General features: G+C 48.3%; 2 protein-coding genes across 3 annotated transcripts; one reads left to right on the top strand and one right to left on the bottom strand.

Moving 5' to 3' along the window:
• Nucleotides 1-1,347: 1,347 nt before the first annotated feature.
• retreg1 (reticulophagy regulator 1) lies at nt 1,348-8,441 on the bottom strand. Of its 2 annotated transcripts, XM_029131355.3 has the most exons (9): nt 8,175-8,441; nt 7,335-7,441; nt 7,158-7,188; nt 3,715-3,832; nt 3,567-3,651; nt 3,358-3,480; nt 3,135-3,199; nt 2,802-2,925; nt 1,348-2,726 (listed from the first exon to the last, which is right to left on the bottom strand). In XM_029131355.3, exons 1-9 carry the CDS (start codon nt 8,369-8,371, stop codon nt 2,260-2,262), a joined length of 1,317 nt encoding a protein of 438 aa, XP_028987188.2. In that variant the 5' UTR covers nt 8,372-8,441; the 3' UTR covers nt 1,348-2,259. The 2 variants fall into 2 exon arrangements, with proteins under 2 accessions (XP_028987188.2, XP_040924074.1); XM_041068140.2 differs by lacking the exons at nt 7,158-7,188; nt 7,335-7,441; nt 8,175-8,441 and adding an exon at nt 5,037-5,383.
• Nucleotides 8,442-8,632: 191 nt separating this feature from the next.
• znf622 (zinc finger protein 622) lies at nt 8,633-11,965 on the top strand. The gene is made up of 7 exons (XM_029131356.3): nt 8,633-8,844; nt 9,420-9,996; nt 10,134-10,412; nt 10,513-10,675; nt 10,835-10,947; nt 11,260-11,403; nt 11,539-11,965. Exons 2-7 carry the CDS (start codon nt 9,426-9,428, stop codon nt 11,670-11,672), a joined length of 1,404 nt encoding a protein of 467 aa, XP_028987189.1. The 5' UTR covers nt 8,633-8,844; nt 9,420-9,425; the 3' UTR covers nt 11,673-11,965.
• Nucleotides 11,966-12,693: the final 728 nt, after the last annotated feature.

Raw genomic sequence — 12,693 nt, 5'->3', positions numbered from 1 at the left:
CTAATCGTCCTATCTCTCTCTGTGTTAAAGCCGTGACGTTCCGGCAACCATTTGCATCTTCGCAGCTGAATAATAGATCACAGCGAAGGGACCGAGAACCAAACACACGGTTTCACGTTCGCAGAACTTCCTGTAGCAGTGAGTCTGTGGCGCGTGATGGTGGAAAGCTGTGGATGTCAGGATAATTACACAGTAGACTTTGCTTTCATTGGCCCGCGCTCTCCGCTCCGTCCTCTCCCTGGGGGTCCTCACGTCTGTGAATATTTGATTGAAGAACCCTACGAGCTTCTTTTGTGGTGAAAATGTGCTTTGAATATGCACAATTAATGAGCTGGTGGGATGTGATTCAAAGTGACGGCTAAATGAAACGCTCCTAAGTGTCCGTGCGGAAGGTCCTGACAGCTCCACCTCCTCACCAGATCCCAGTTCAGGCCTCTGCTCCTCCTGGTGTGAACGTCAGGACGTCTCCACCTCCAGCGGCAGTGAAGCAAAAATCTCTAAAGCCCTGGTTCATTTGTGCTGTTGCATTTGGGCTGAACAGAACCAACATCAGAACAGCCAAACTTGCTTTACTTTTAGTAGATGTTCATCAATTGAAATGTTTATGCTTCCCATAGTTTTTCAAACACAGACTGAAGTCTCCAAAGCAGGTTCTAAAACACAATTTGACAAACGGAGAGAAAGTTAAGGCGGATTAGAAGCACTTTATCTGTGTTAAACAGACTGTGGCTGTGCCTCTGCAGGAGGTCACGCTTCGTCTCTGTGACTGACTTTGGTTTTATCTCCAGTGGAAGTGTCACATTTAACTGTATAAGCAGTTTTTATCAATTTTAGGCACAAAATTAAGTGAAGAATTCTGAACGATCACTTCTTTTTCTAATTAAATTCATCTCTGTCACTGATCTCTGCTCTCTGTTCTCAGCAGGGGGTCTGTGGAGACTCAAAGGCAGGAGCCTCTTAGTGTTTGATGGGCTGTTTGTGTCCCACTCAGCAAAGCCGGCGTCTGGAGGAAATCAGTTGTTCAGGCAAATTAGTGAGAGCAGGAACCCTTGATGTCAAACGCTTCCCTCACAGGTGGATTGAGTGGAGCTCTGTCGCCCCCGAGTGGATCTGCAGATTATCACACCTTTTACTGGGGATCCACCTCCGCACTTGGATTTAGGATTTCCATCTGTTCACTTTAGCTTTACTCCTGTCACAATACACAGAAAGCAGTCAATAAAACCTACACAAATTCACAGTATGACTACATCCTTCATCATCTTGGACCTGAAGGCTGAAGATGAAGGCACAGATCAACACAGCAGCAGGAAAGAGCAAGATATCATCAGAATGTTACATGACAAATGGTGGTTACAACGGTTTATTTGCATTCTGGAGTTTAATCACATCACGTTATTACATTGACCTCATGTTAAGAGCAGCTCCACAAAGAGCAGTAAAACTAATGTTTCCATCTTTTGCTAATACAAAGCGTAACATGAGTGAGATGTTTCATTATTTAATGAACAGGCAGAGAGTCCTGCTGCAAATAGAAGCCATAACAACGTAGGCGGTGAGAAATAAAAAACTTTAAATACAACTTTTTAAATGGAAATAAACAAGCATTAAAACTGCATATCTTCACTTTGAAGATTAGTGATTGTCATTTTGTCTGGTGTCTGTGGAATTCTGGGTAATTCGGCTGGAAAATCAGTTCCATGTTGGAGATTAGGCAAAAATAAGACAAACAGAGCAATTAAATGTTTAACACACTACTGAGAAGCTGTAAGTTCATAGAAAGCATGATTTAAACCCTGTGTTTATGTTCACGACATTCAATAACAAGGAGGTCGTGACTGTTTTCAGAAATACTCAGACTGTTAACTTTTATTATTAATGATTGCTAAACTTCAAATGGGATAAATGCTGCTTTTAAAAGACAAATGTCACCACAGCAACTGATTAAAATCACGAGTAGGTTCAAATATCTCGACCGACCGACCGACCATCAAGGATCAGACTACACAATATCTGTCAAGAACTCTTCAAATGTGGATAAAAACATATAAAAAAGGAAAGAGATAAGTATTTATACACTGTTTCTACACATTTCTACGACAGCGAGAGCCCGATTATCCCCTCCACCAACGGAGTCGGTGAAAATCGGGCTCATTTCAAACGCATCGTTTTATCGACCGATGCGTTTGAAGTGTTCACGTTAGCTCCGATAATGAATGGAAGGACTCCTGACCTCATCCCTCCACCTTCAGCCGTCAGTCAGTGGCGCCTGAGGAGTCTGGACAGGAAGCCAGGAGAAGCAGGCTCGTCGCCCTCCTCCGCGCGGGCCGGGTCCTTCTTCTCTCCCAGTCCCAGTTCGCCCTCCAGTTGCTCCAGCTCCGACTGGTCCAGCAGCTCGAAGTCCTCGGCGTCGCTGTCCGACTCGTCGTCCAGCTCCAGGAGCCCGGATGACGGCGCCATCGAGCTCACGGCCGCTTCTATCTGCTCCTGCATGGCGGCCGAGACCGCGGCCGCGATGGCTTCTCCGGCCATGTGACCCACCACACCCAGCGCCGCGGCAGGAGGCGCGGGCTCGGACCGGGCCCGGTGCCGGCGCCGAGCAGCGGGGAGGTGGAGGTCGAGGCCGAGGTCGAGGTCGTCGTCGTCGTCGCCGTTGGTCGTCGCACCGTTGTCCAGTGAAGGGAACTCTGGGAGCCCACCGCTGAAGGCCTCCTCCCGGTCCAGATCTGGTAAAACATGGAAAAAGGCCCGGTGAGTTCAGCGCGACAGCGAAACGCTGCACGACGGAGCCGCACACGCACCGTCCGAGGTCTCTGTCTGAGGCGTGTGTCCCTCCGACAGGTTGAAGGTGCCGGTGTCCGTCCACGTCACGTCCGACGCCTCCGTGTCCGATACAGACATTTCCTTACAGGCCGTGGAGTCGAGCTGCAGAGCACATGGTTCAGACCCGACATCAGCGCTTTGAGGCCACAAGCAACAGTTACAGTATTTACAGAACAGTGTTTGGATCAGGTGACCTGAGGCCACAGTTTGATCCAGGCTCCGATGATGAGGATCATATGAACTGAATCCAGGCTAGATTTGACTGAACCCCATCACAATGAGATTAGGTTGAACCTGAATGATGGACCAACCTTGGGGAACATGGAGGACAGGTCCGATTCGATGCCCTCCCTCTCAGCCTGGAGGACTCTCCTCTCTGAAACAGAGCAGGAGACCGATCGTGAGCTGGAGGATCCGAGGGACAGACCAGGCCTTTCAACGCACATGCAGCCTCTGACACAGTGTGTACAGGGTTTCTGCAGGACAGACCCGCGAGGCCCGGGACCTTCCGAGCATAGATTAGACAACGCCTACCGCGGTTCTCTTTGAGTTTCTGAAGGAAGTCTCCAATGCCGAAGTCCAGCTTCTGCAGAACTGGCTTCAGCCACAAACCGACCTCATGAGACGAAACCAGAGGCCACAAGAAAACGGCGAGAACTGCAGAGAAGCCAGAAACAGGTTTCACAAGCAGCCGTCGCACATGACTGGTTCACCGGACCCACCGCATTGTTGAGTCGACTCACCGGCAAAATATGAGATGACAATGCCTGGAATGTAGCGTCCCATGACGGCAAAGAAGGTGCACAAGCTGCAGACCAGCAGGCAGAACTGGAGGAGATGGGAGTTAGAGGCTGAAGGACCAGAACCTGAACCTGAACCTGAACCTCTCACCTTGCCCGGGTTCTGCTGTTTGAAAGCCGACGTCTCCTGGAGGAACACTCTGAGGGAGTCGCTGAGCTGAGGTCCGGTCCCGGAGCGGCGGTCGCGTCCCGGGTCGATGATCTCCCAGCTGCAGAAAACGTTACGATCAATGACAGCGAGCATCGTGATCTGGACTAGAACCAGCAACAGGAGGCAGACGGAGCAGGGACGACCCGGCAGGAACCTGGTTCTGCTCAGGCGCCACCGCGTGAGCGCTACCGTCACAGCGGGCTGCACTTTATTACCTCTCCCACATCGGTTTCCCTGGAAACGGGCTGGAAGAGGAGCGGACGCTTGACATTTGCTCAGGAGCGCAACGCGAGCCGGGCTCGGTGCGCGGGTCAAGTGGGCCGGTTTGGGCTCGTCGGTGTAAACGCTTTGCTTTCCTTCCCTGTTTATGAGGCGGCGGGAGCAGAGAGCACGGAGCGGAACGCGGGAGAAGGTGTCGCTGCACATGAATTTCATCACCAGCTGCTGCCAGCAAATATCAGTCTGCAGCTTCTGGATCCTTTGCTCAGGAGCTGCCAGCAGCAGAGAGGCGCCACCGGATCAGTGTGACAGGAAACGGAGCGTCACATGCAGAGGCTCAGTCATTACAGGACCCAGCTCCGCATTTAAAGGTCCACGACGCCGGAACCACAGCCCGGCGCACGTCCCAGAACCTGCTGTGTCTGTATGGTTTACAGCTGCTCATCATGGACAGTGCCTGTTAGAGGCTGCAGGAGCCCTCAGTGTGAGTGAAGCAGCGCGTCACTGCCTGCAGGCGAAAGCGGGCCAGTGGAACGGGCTGCAGCTGTCGGGCAGACGGCCCGTTTTACCCTTTCCGTAATCTCGGAAACAACAGAGGCAGCGGCGCTGAGCCTCCATTGAGCCGGCGCTTTAAAAATAGGCCACAGCAAAACACACGCCGTGGGAGCGGCGGCAACAACGCGCCGGCGTAAACACGTCCGCTCACCTCGGACGCCGTAAAGCGCCGGCCGCAGCTCACAGCTGATCAGGTTCTACTGGCAACGCTCCGGTCAGAGGTCGGTTCAGGTGTCGGTCCCGAACCCGAGGTCTGAGGCACCGGAGTCACAGAGCGACGGGCGCTGCTTTCCAAGAAACTCGCTGTTTACGAGATGAAACCTGTCTAAGAGCAGCCGCTTCATGAGGAACACGATACTGAAAACGACCCAAAACTCTAACACCACCAAAACAAATGATTAAAGCACATCAAAGGTTCCGTCGGCCCAGATGCTGAATTGATCAGTGCTGCTCCAAACTCTGACTCTGCTGGTTTCCCATGGTCCTACCTCAGTCCTGTCCCACCATCTTCAGGTGACATCTCGGGCCTCAGGTACCGTCACAAGGTCCAACAACGCTTTAAAAGGCAGCTGACGCCGGTGGGTCAAGACTTGGGTACTTCTGGAGGCACGGTGGTCTAAGAGACTCAAACTCTGACTGCTTTTCCACATGAAGAGAGCAGCTCGTGATACTACTAGAAATACGCAAGCTCCGAGTATTTCAAGCGGCCTTTTCTAAAAATACCCTGGTCACACTACATTCCTGCAAGTAGCCATCAGGAGGACAGAGGATGGGGGGCTAGAGCCAGCAACGCCCCCAGAACCAGCACAACACGTCAGCGGCCAAGCTCCACTCCACATACCAGAACCCAGGCACCAGGCAACAGCGACATGACCATTAGTCAAAGCGAAGGGAACCTCCGACCTCAGACAGGACATCTGGTCCTTAAGCCGCTGTCAGTCTGTAAACAGATCCTGACATTGTGACATGTTCATCACTTGATTTAACTGTGATGAAACACTCGCGTCAGGTTTGTTTTCCAGCAGTCGAGCCCCAAACCAATCAGAGGGCTCCTTCTGAGACCGCCGCCTCCGTAACAAGAGATCTGATTGGCTCAGCAGCTTTATGTCACACTCCTGAATCAGTTACAGCCACGGAGAAGCAGCTGAGTCACACACACACACACACACACACACACACACACACACACACACACACACACACACACACACACACACACACACCATCATGCTCCGTGCTCAGGTTTCACAACTCCACACACATTTTGTTTGTTGTGAGAACATGCAGCGCGACATAGAGTCACACTCAGAGTTTCCAGTTTGTTCTGGCTCTTATTTTCTTAGAAGGAACCTGGACATTAAACATTGTGCTGCATTCTGGGTAATGACATCACAGAGTTTTGCTCATCTTGAGACAACAAAGTTGGTCTTTTAATTTTAAAGTCCAAATTTTGAAAAATACCCTCAAAAATAACATTCTTGTGTCTCAATATAAAAGATAAGACACCATTACCCAGAATGCATTTTATTGCTACAACAATGGTAGCTTATTTAGGATTTTAATAAAATCAGTATAAAAAAGTTGTTTGTTTATGACACCAGACGCATCCATATCCTATAGTAACTGTTTGTTACCTTTAAGATCAGATCAAAAAATCCATTTTGTGAGTTGACAGATTTGATGAATATCCTTTACATTTATATTTAATTGCCTTTACAACTCTCACACTGTCTAATTCCAGTTTCTAGAAACACTTGGCACATTATTTTATCCAAAATGGGGATAAAATGGTGGATTTTCTTTAAAGCCAGGTTTTAGATCCCACATGATGCAGCGATTGGCCAGCTCCATTTTGGGTCAGCAGCTGATCTCCCACAGGTCTGGACCGGAGCCTGATGCGCGGTAGCTGCCAGCACAGGTCTGACACACGACAGCAGGTGACGACAGCACGATCGCACCCGGCTGCCTGAATGTCCCAGAGATCCAGAGGAAGGATGGCGGGACAGCGTCGGCCACGATGGATCCAGAACGCACCCAGTCAGATCGGTTCAGACGTCAGAGGGGCCACAGTCACACTGGGGTCGGTGCCTGTGGGGGCCACGGCCTGAGGCCTCCACCCTGAACGGCTTCGTCACTCACAGAAACCCGACGACGCCCCATGGCTCTGCCCCGATGCATAGCTCGGATGCGTCGCATCCAGCCTGGCGCCCACAAATCCCTGTCGCCTCTGTTGAATCTGCTTTCAGGACCAACAACTACACACTCCCAGACACACACAAGCTTTGGGTGTGTGACCCCCCCCCCCCCCTCACGGTTACTTGTTCAAGTGGTTTACTACTGAGCAGGTGTTGTGTAAGTACACAGAGCTTAGAATCAGGTCAACAAGTGACATTATTTAACTCTGAATACCGTCCCAACTGGTAAATTTACTTCTGCCTCAAGCTTTTATTCTGGTATTCCACTTCCTGTCATGCTTCACTATAATTTTTCTAGCTTTACTAATCAGTGTCACCTGAGTTACAGAACCAACTGGTGTGTTGGTCTCAGCCTCAATAAATCTCTGCGGCCGAGTTCAAACACACTGAATCAGAAACATGTTGCAGTCCTACCTTGCATTCATGCTGTGCCACAGGTGACAACCTGTAGAAAAATACACACATTCATTCATTATAAGATTAACATCATCGCTGATCAGACAGATTCAATTACAAATACGTAGCTACACGACAGAACCAGGTCCTTCATGGGACGCAGCATCGGCCTACAGAAGGTCTCTGCGTGTTTACCGGAGTATCTGGACCGAGTGACGTCTCTGACGGTCACCGTGACGACCAGCAGCGCCAGCAGCCCGGCCAGGAGGCTGTAGGCTCGGAGGGAGCTGAAGGCCACAAACCTGGGAGGAACAAACCAAAGCCGTCATGTGTCACTCAGTGGCGCAGTGTGTTGTTGAGCAGATGCTGCTTTATAGGACTCAGCCTGTCGTCAAACAATACTCAGACCTCTGTTTGAACACTGAAACCAGTTTTACTGGTTGTGAGCAATTACGCTCCCTCGTTACATTACATTCATTACCTTCGGCTCCCTCACAGTCCCACATTAGTTTCATTTTTGTTACAACTCAATTCTCTTCACAGTTTAGAAAACATTATCTGTAATGCACCTAATCTGTCCAATATCTGACACAGATGCAAGATCTTATGAGAAGTTTGTTAAGTAAAATATGAATTTTTGTATTAAAATAATACATTTGAACTATTCTGTTGAGAATTTTAATGTTATAGATTAGTTGACTCTGAAACTGCTTCAAAACAACGTTTTAAAATGCAGGGTTTTCATTGGATGGCACGTCTGATTTATTTTGCCAGTGCACTGAAACATAAAAATAGCATTATAACAACAAAAATAACAAAATAACATTAAAGCACAGGTACAGCTGAGGTCATGCTACTTTATTACAAGATGCAACTGTGATGAAAACATTATAATTCATTAGATGAAGTGATTGTAGCCTCCATGTGGACAACTGCAAACAGAAAACGTAACTTATAATAAATAAATTGGAAATGGATAATAAGCATTCGGCCTGTTTTGATTGTCCTAATTACTTTTCCCTGCGTCATTCTTACCACAACACCGCGTTAACTGCAGCAAACAGCGCTGAAGTCCTGCACGGTCTCTGCTTCCACTTCACCAGGCCGGTGAGGAAACACCCTGCGCGTCCGGGCGGCGCCTCCTCCGCGCTCTGCGACGGGCCCGGCGGCCGCGGCGGCCCGGCGTCCGCCTCCCCGCCGCCCGCAGCTGCTGCTCCCCGGATCCCCAGCATTGGAAAACCAGCGGGGCCCTTCTGCTGTCCTGCTCCACTCCTCCAGCACGGATCGACGGCAAGCTGGCGCTTACAAAGATATTTCCGGTGAGGGGGGTTTTCAAAATAAGACTCATGAGACGCAGAAGGCAATTTCGCAATGTAAATCCTCCAAAGTAAAAAAATAAATTGAATCACCTGGGAAACCTTAAAAAGAAACATTGCTAATATTACTGTGAATTTTTATTCACAGTTGTGATTTTTCTAAAAGGAGCCCGAATTTCTGAGCTCCGAGCACCAGGCGGCAGTAACGTTCTCCAGTCGCCCCTTGCAACCAAGCGACACGAAGCAGCAGCAGCGTCCGACACGCGAAGAAGAGAGTTCAAAGTTCATCAGTGTTTTGCCCTCGTGTGTTCGACGCTTACAGCCCAGAGTGACTTAGAAACACACGAGCCATCGATTCATATTTAATTCCAGGTGTCGTCTGTGAATAGGTAGGTTTTGTCTGGCGTCTTGTTGCTATAATCATTATATTGTCCGACATTCGTATTGTTGTTGTTAGCTCGTGTTTTTGCTAAGACGTGATTTCGCTGCACTACACGCACCAACGTTGTGCTCGTCATTTAACAATTCCTCCTTTAATGGGAACTTGTTTTTTGGATAATAATCCAGGTTAAAGTGTTTTATCGATTAGTTCGTGACTTTCCCCGACAGAGCGATTGTGTTGTTAGCAGCGCAGGCTAACTTATGCTAATTCACCAGACATGTTAGCCTGACTCAATCGTCGTGTATCTATATTTACACCACACAGCCAAAAACATTCATTCAGACTATTGTTACAGCTGATCAGTCGGTTCTAACTGTCACAGACTGATGTCTTCATGTTGCTTTATCTGTTTTTTAAAAACAAAGCTCATGTCACCTGTAGACAAGTGAAGAGTCATACGTTTTTATTCATGGAACAGCCACATGGGTGTGGATAGTATGAAGTCACCCTAATGGATTTATGTTTATGACATTGTTTAACTCCGTAGCTACTATAAATGATAAACTTTAGTCCTGTCTTCAGGTTGCCATGGCTTCCTACACTTGCATCAGCTGTCGAGTGGCCTTTGCGGACGGTGAGGTGCAGCGGGCCCACTACAAAACAGACTGGCACCGTTACAATCTAAAGCGCAAGGTGGCTGACATGCCCCCGGTGACTGCTGAGAACTTCCAAGAGCGGGTTTTGGCTCAAAGGGTCGCCGCTGAGAAGCAGCTAGACGATGCATCGGTCACTGAAGGATGCACCATCTGCAACAAGAAATTCTCCAGCGTCAACGCGTACCAGAACCACCTGCAGTCCCACAAACACCAGCAGGCAGAGAAGCAAGCCCTGCTGGACGCCCAGAAGAAGGTGGACAAGATGAATGAGAAGAACCTCGAGAAGGGACTCGGTGATGAGAAGGTGGACCATGATGCCAGGAACGAGGCTTTGCAGCAAGTACTCAAAGCAAACTGTAGTCCAGCCAAGCAGAGGAAGACCCAGGTTTCAGAAGAAGCTTTAAAACAGGGAGCGGAAAAGCCAGACAAACCTCCCAGAATGATATGGCTGGAGGAACAAGCAAAGAGGCGAGAGAAGGAAGAGGGAGCCACAGGTGAAGAAGGTAAGGAGTGAAAACACTGGGCAGCTGTTATTATTCCTGCTTTAAGGCAAACAAAAGATGTATGAAATCATCCAGTTGTAAAGAATAATTTATAGAATTCAATTAGTCGTTTGTTCTGTATGTCTGGTTTGTGACAGAGGAGTGGGAGGACGTTGATGAGGAAGACGAGGATGACGACATGGAAGAGGATGAAGATGTCGAGGAGACAATGGATCAGGAGGAGGCAGACTGTTCAAATCCCTCTGGCCCCCACTCAGCTCGTCTTCCCGGCTCCATTCACTTCACAGACTGCCTGTTCTGCTCTCACCACTCAAAGTCACTTATGAAGAATGTTGCCCACATGACAAACGTTCACAGCTTCTTCATCCCTGACGTGGAGTTTCTGGTGGATGTTAAGGGCCTTATTTCGTACCTGGGTGAGTCTGGAGTGTAAACGTGAACTGGCCAGTGTGACGCATCAGGACATTTCTTTTCTCCTCATATCTAATACAGTTTATTTCTACATGTCTGTTACAGGAGAAAAGGTCGGTGCTGGAAACGTGTGTTTATGGTGTAACGAGAAGGGCCGCTCATTTTACTCCACAGAGGCCGTTCAGAGTCATATGACAGACAAGAGCCATTGTAAACTTTACACAGATGGTGACGCTGCACTTGAGTTTGCAGACTTTTATGACTTCAGGTATTTCTGAAAAGATTCTGTTTATCATTGCGGTTTTATTAGTCTGTGTATTCATCTATCTGCTTCACCTTGTTCAGTGAGTAACTGTCAGTGTTTAGTGGTTGTGTGGAAGTCGTCTTTATCTGCAGCGCTAACAGTTCACGACCTCTTGGCCAACAGGAGCAGCTACCCTGACAGGAAAGAGGGAGAAGATGCCCAAGTGGACGAGGAGCTGCCTGAAGAGAAGAACCTGGAGTATGACGATGAAACGCTGGAGCTGACTCTTCCCTCAGGTGGCTTGAATTGATTGATTGAGACGTCAATATGTGTTAGTTAACTTTTTGGGTGGTTGGTTAAATTAAGCTTGTGTGAGTGACTGGTGCTATAATGACTTTGTTTAGATTTAATGACACAATGTGTTAGTTATTGTTGTGTTGTGAAAAGGCTTAAACAGTCTCTTATTGCAGCTTTAACCAGTTCTGCTTCTTTTTGCTACAAATGACTGCAGATAACCCAAATCTGTTCTTTAGCGTCCAAACGCACAAATACGTTTCTACCTAGGGTTTCATGTGGTAATAGAAGCGTCTGCCGTGTTGTCCCCTAAGGTGCAAAGATTGGCCATCGCTCCCTCATGAGATACTACAAACAGAGGTTTGGTGCCCAGAGAGCGGTGGTTCTGGCCCACAACAAGAACGCAGTTGGCAGAGTCTTACGCCAGTACAAAGCCCTCGGCTGGGGAGGAGGTGGAGGTAAGTGGCATTCAGGATCACAACATTTTATCATAAGAGATGAAAAATAGTGATGTGAAGAGGACCAATCTGGTGTCTTAGTTCCACATTGTAAATGTAAAAACCTTTTTTTTTTTTTTTCTGTCTATCTTTTAGGCAACGGCCTCTTACAACAGAAACAGAAAGACATGCAGTATGTGCAGATGATGAAATCAAAGTGGATGCTGAGAATGGGCATGAGCCACAACGTCACCAGGCAGAAGCACTTCAGAGCCCAAGTGATGTTCTAAACTCAACACACGAGATGTGAGACGGACTAGTGGGTTTTAAACTGAACATCCGACACGTCATTTCTCACATGACAGGACTTTTTACTACAGGCTCAAGTTTAACTCTAAAACCTGTGGCAGGAACGTCTTGTTCACCTCGTATCTAATATCGACCGTATTGAGTTTAACGCAAGCTCTGCTCCCTCTTATGACTGGTGGAGGTGGTTTTGCTTGTTGGACTCGATTCACTTACAATCCCACTTGATTTGTAATCTTCATCTTCATTATTAAAGCTGACGATACATCCAAATAAATGAATGTGTCATGTTTGTATCATATCATATATAGTCTTACTTGCAGCTTGCTCTGGTCTATAACTAGTGTCTGGGAGTCTAGTACTGTAGTAACTGGTGCTCTATCGGCAGCTGCAGGAGCCAGATTACAAATGCATCACATGATGTTTAATGGCCCATTTTGACTCTTCTTTTCACCTTCGAGCTAAATGAACTCCTGCTCATCTACTAGTATTGACAGTGCAGCTTTCGCTGACTTTGTGTTTTTTCGCACAGCCTGTTTTCACTGTGGTTTTGTTACTTTTAGTGAAGAAAAGGATTTGAGTTTGTCATGACTCAGATACTACACAAATCAGCGGCTCTGAGCCTGGTGCAGATGATGTCATCGAAAACGGATCGGGCTTCAGCAGGATGCTGACCCACCAGGCCGGCCCTTTAATGAGCTCAGTTACTCCATTTGTTTGTGGTCCTCCACTTTGTCTTTGGCACGCGCTCCACTTCCTTTTGCAGACTAGGAGAGTGTTTGTGGCGTGATGGTTTCAGGGGTTTAGGGCACTCTGCCCGTACAGTGCGCCGCTTCTTGAATGGAGGGGGAGGGATCATGCAGACAGGCCGACGGCCAAGAGACTAATTGATCAGGACAACTTGGGAGAGAAGCGGCACAAATTGCTGAGAGGCATCGGCACCGTGGATGTTATGGGATGAGTCGATTCTTTTAACTAGACCAACAGTTTCCCAAGGCTGATTCT

This window comes from Betta splendens, chromosome 17 (genome assembly GCF_900634795.4).
Source record: "Betta splendens chromosome 17, fBetSpl5.4, whole genome shotgun sequence".
Taxonomy (NCBI): domain Eukaryota; kingdom Metazoa; phylum Chordata; class Actinopteri; order Anabantiformes; family Osphronemidae; genus Betta; species Betta splendens.
This window is presented reverse-complemented; position numbering and strand designations above follow the sequence as displayed.

Coding starts and splice junctions, on each gene's coding strand:
- retreg1 (XM_029131355.3), bottom strand. CDS start 8,371: ATGCTGGGGATCCGGGGAGCAGCAGCTGCGGGCGGCGGGGAGGCGGAC. Junction 7,442..8,174: donor GCAGTTAACGCGGTGTTGTG/GTAAGAATGACG, acceptor TGTTCCTCCCAG/GTTTGTGGCCTTCAGCTCCC. Junction 2,926..3,134: donor TGTCCTCCATGTTCCCCAAG/GTTGGTCCATCA, acceptor TGTGCTCTGCAG/CTCGACTCCACGGCCTGTAA.
- znf622 (XM_029131356.3), top strand. CDS start 9,426: ATGGCTTCCTACACTTGCATCAGCTGTCGAGTGGCCTTTGCGGACGGT. Junction 10,413..10,512: donor GGGCCTTATTTCGTACCTGG/GTGAGTCTGGAG, acceptor TGTCTGTTACAG/GAGAAAAGGTCGGTGCTGGA. Junction 10,948..11,259: donor GGAGCTGACTCTTCCCTCAG/GTGGCTTGAATT, acceptor TTGTCCCCTAAG/GTGCAAAGATTGGCCATCGC.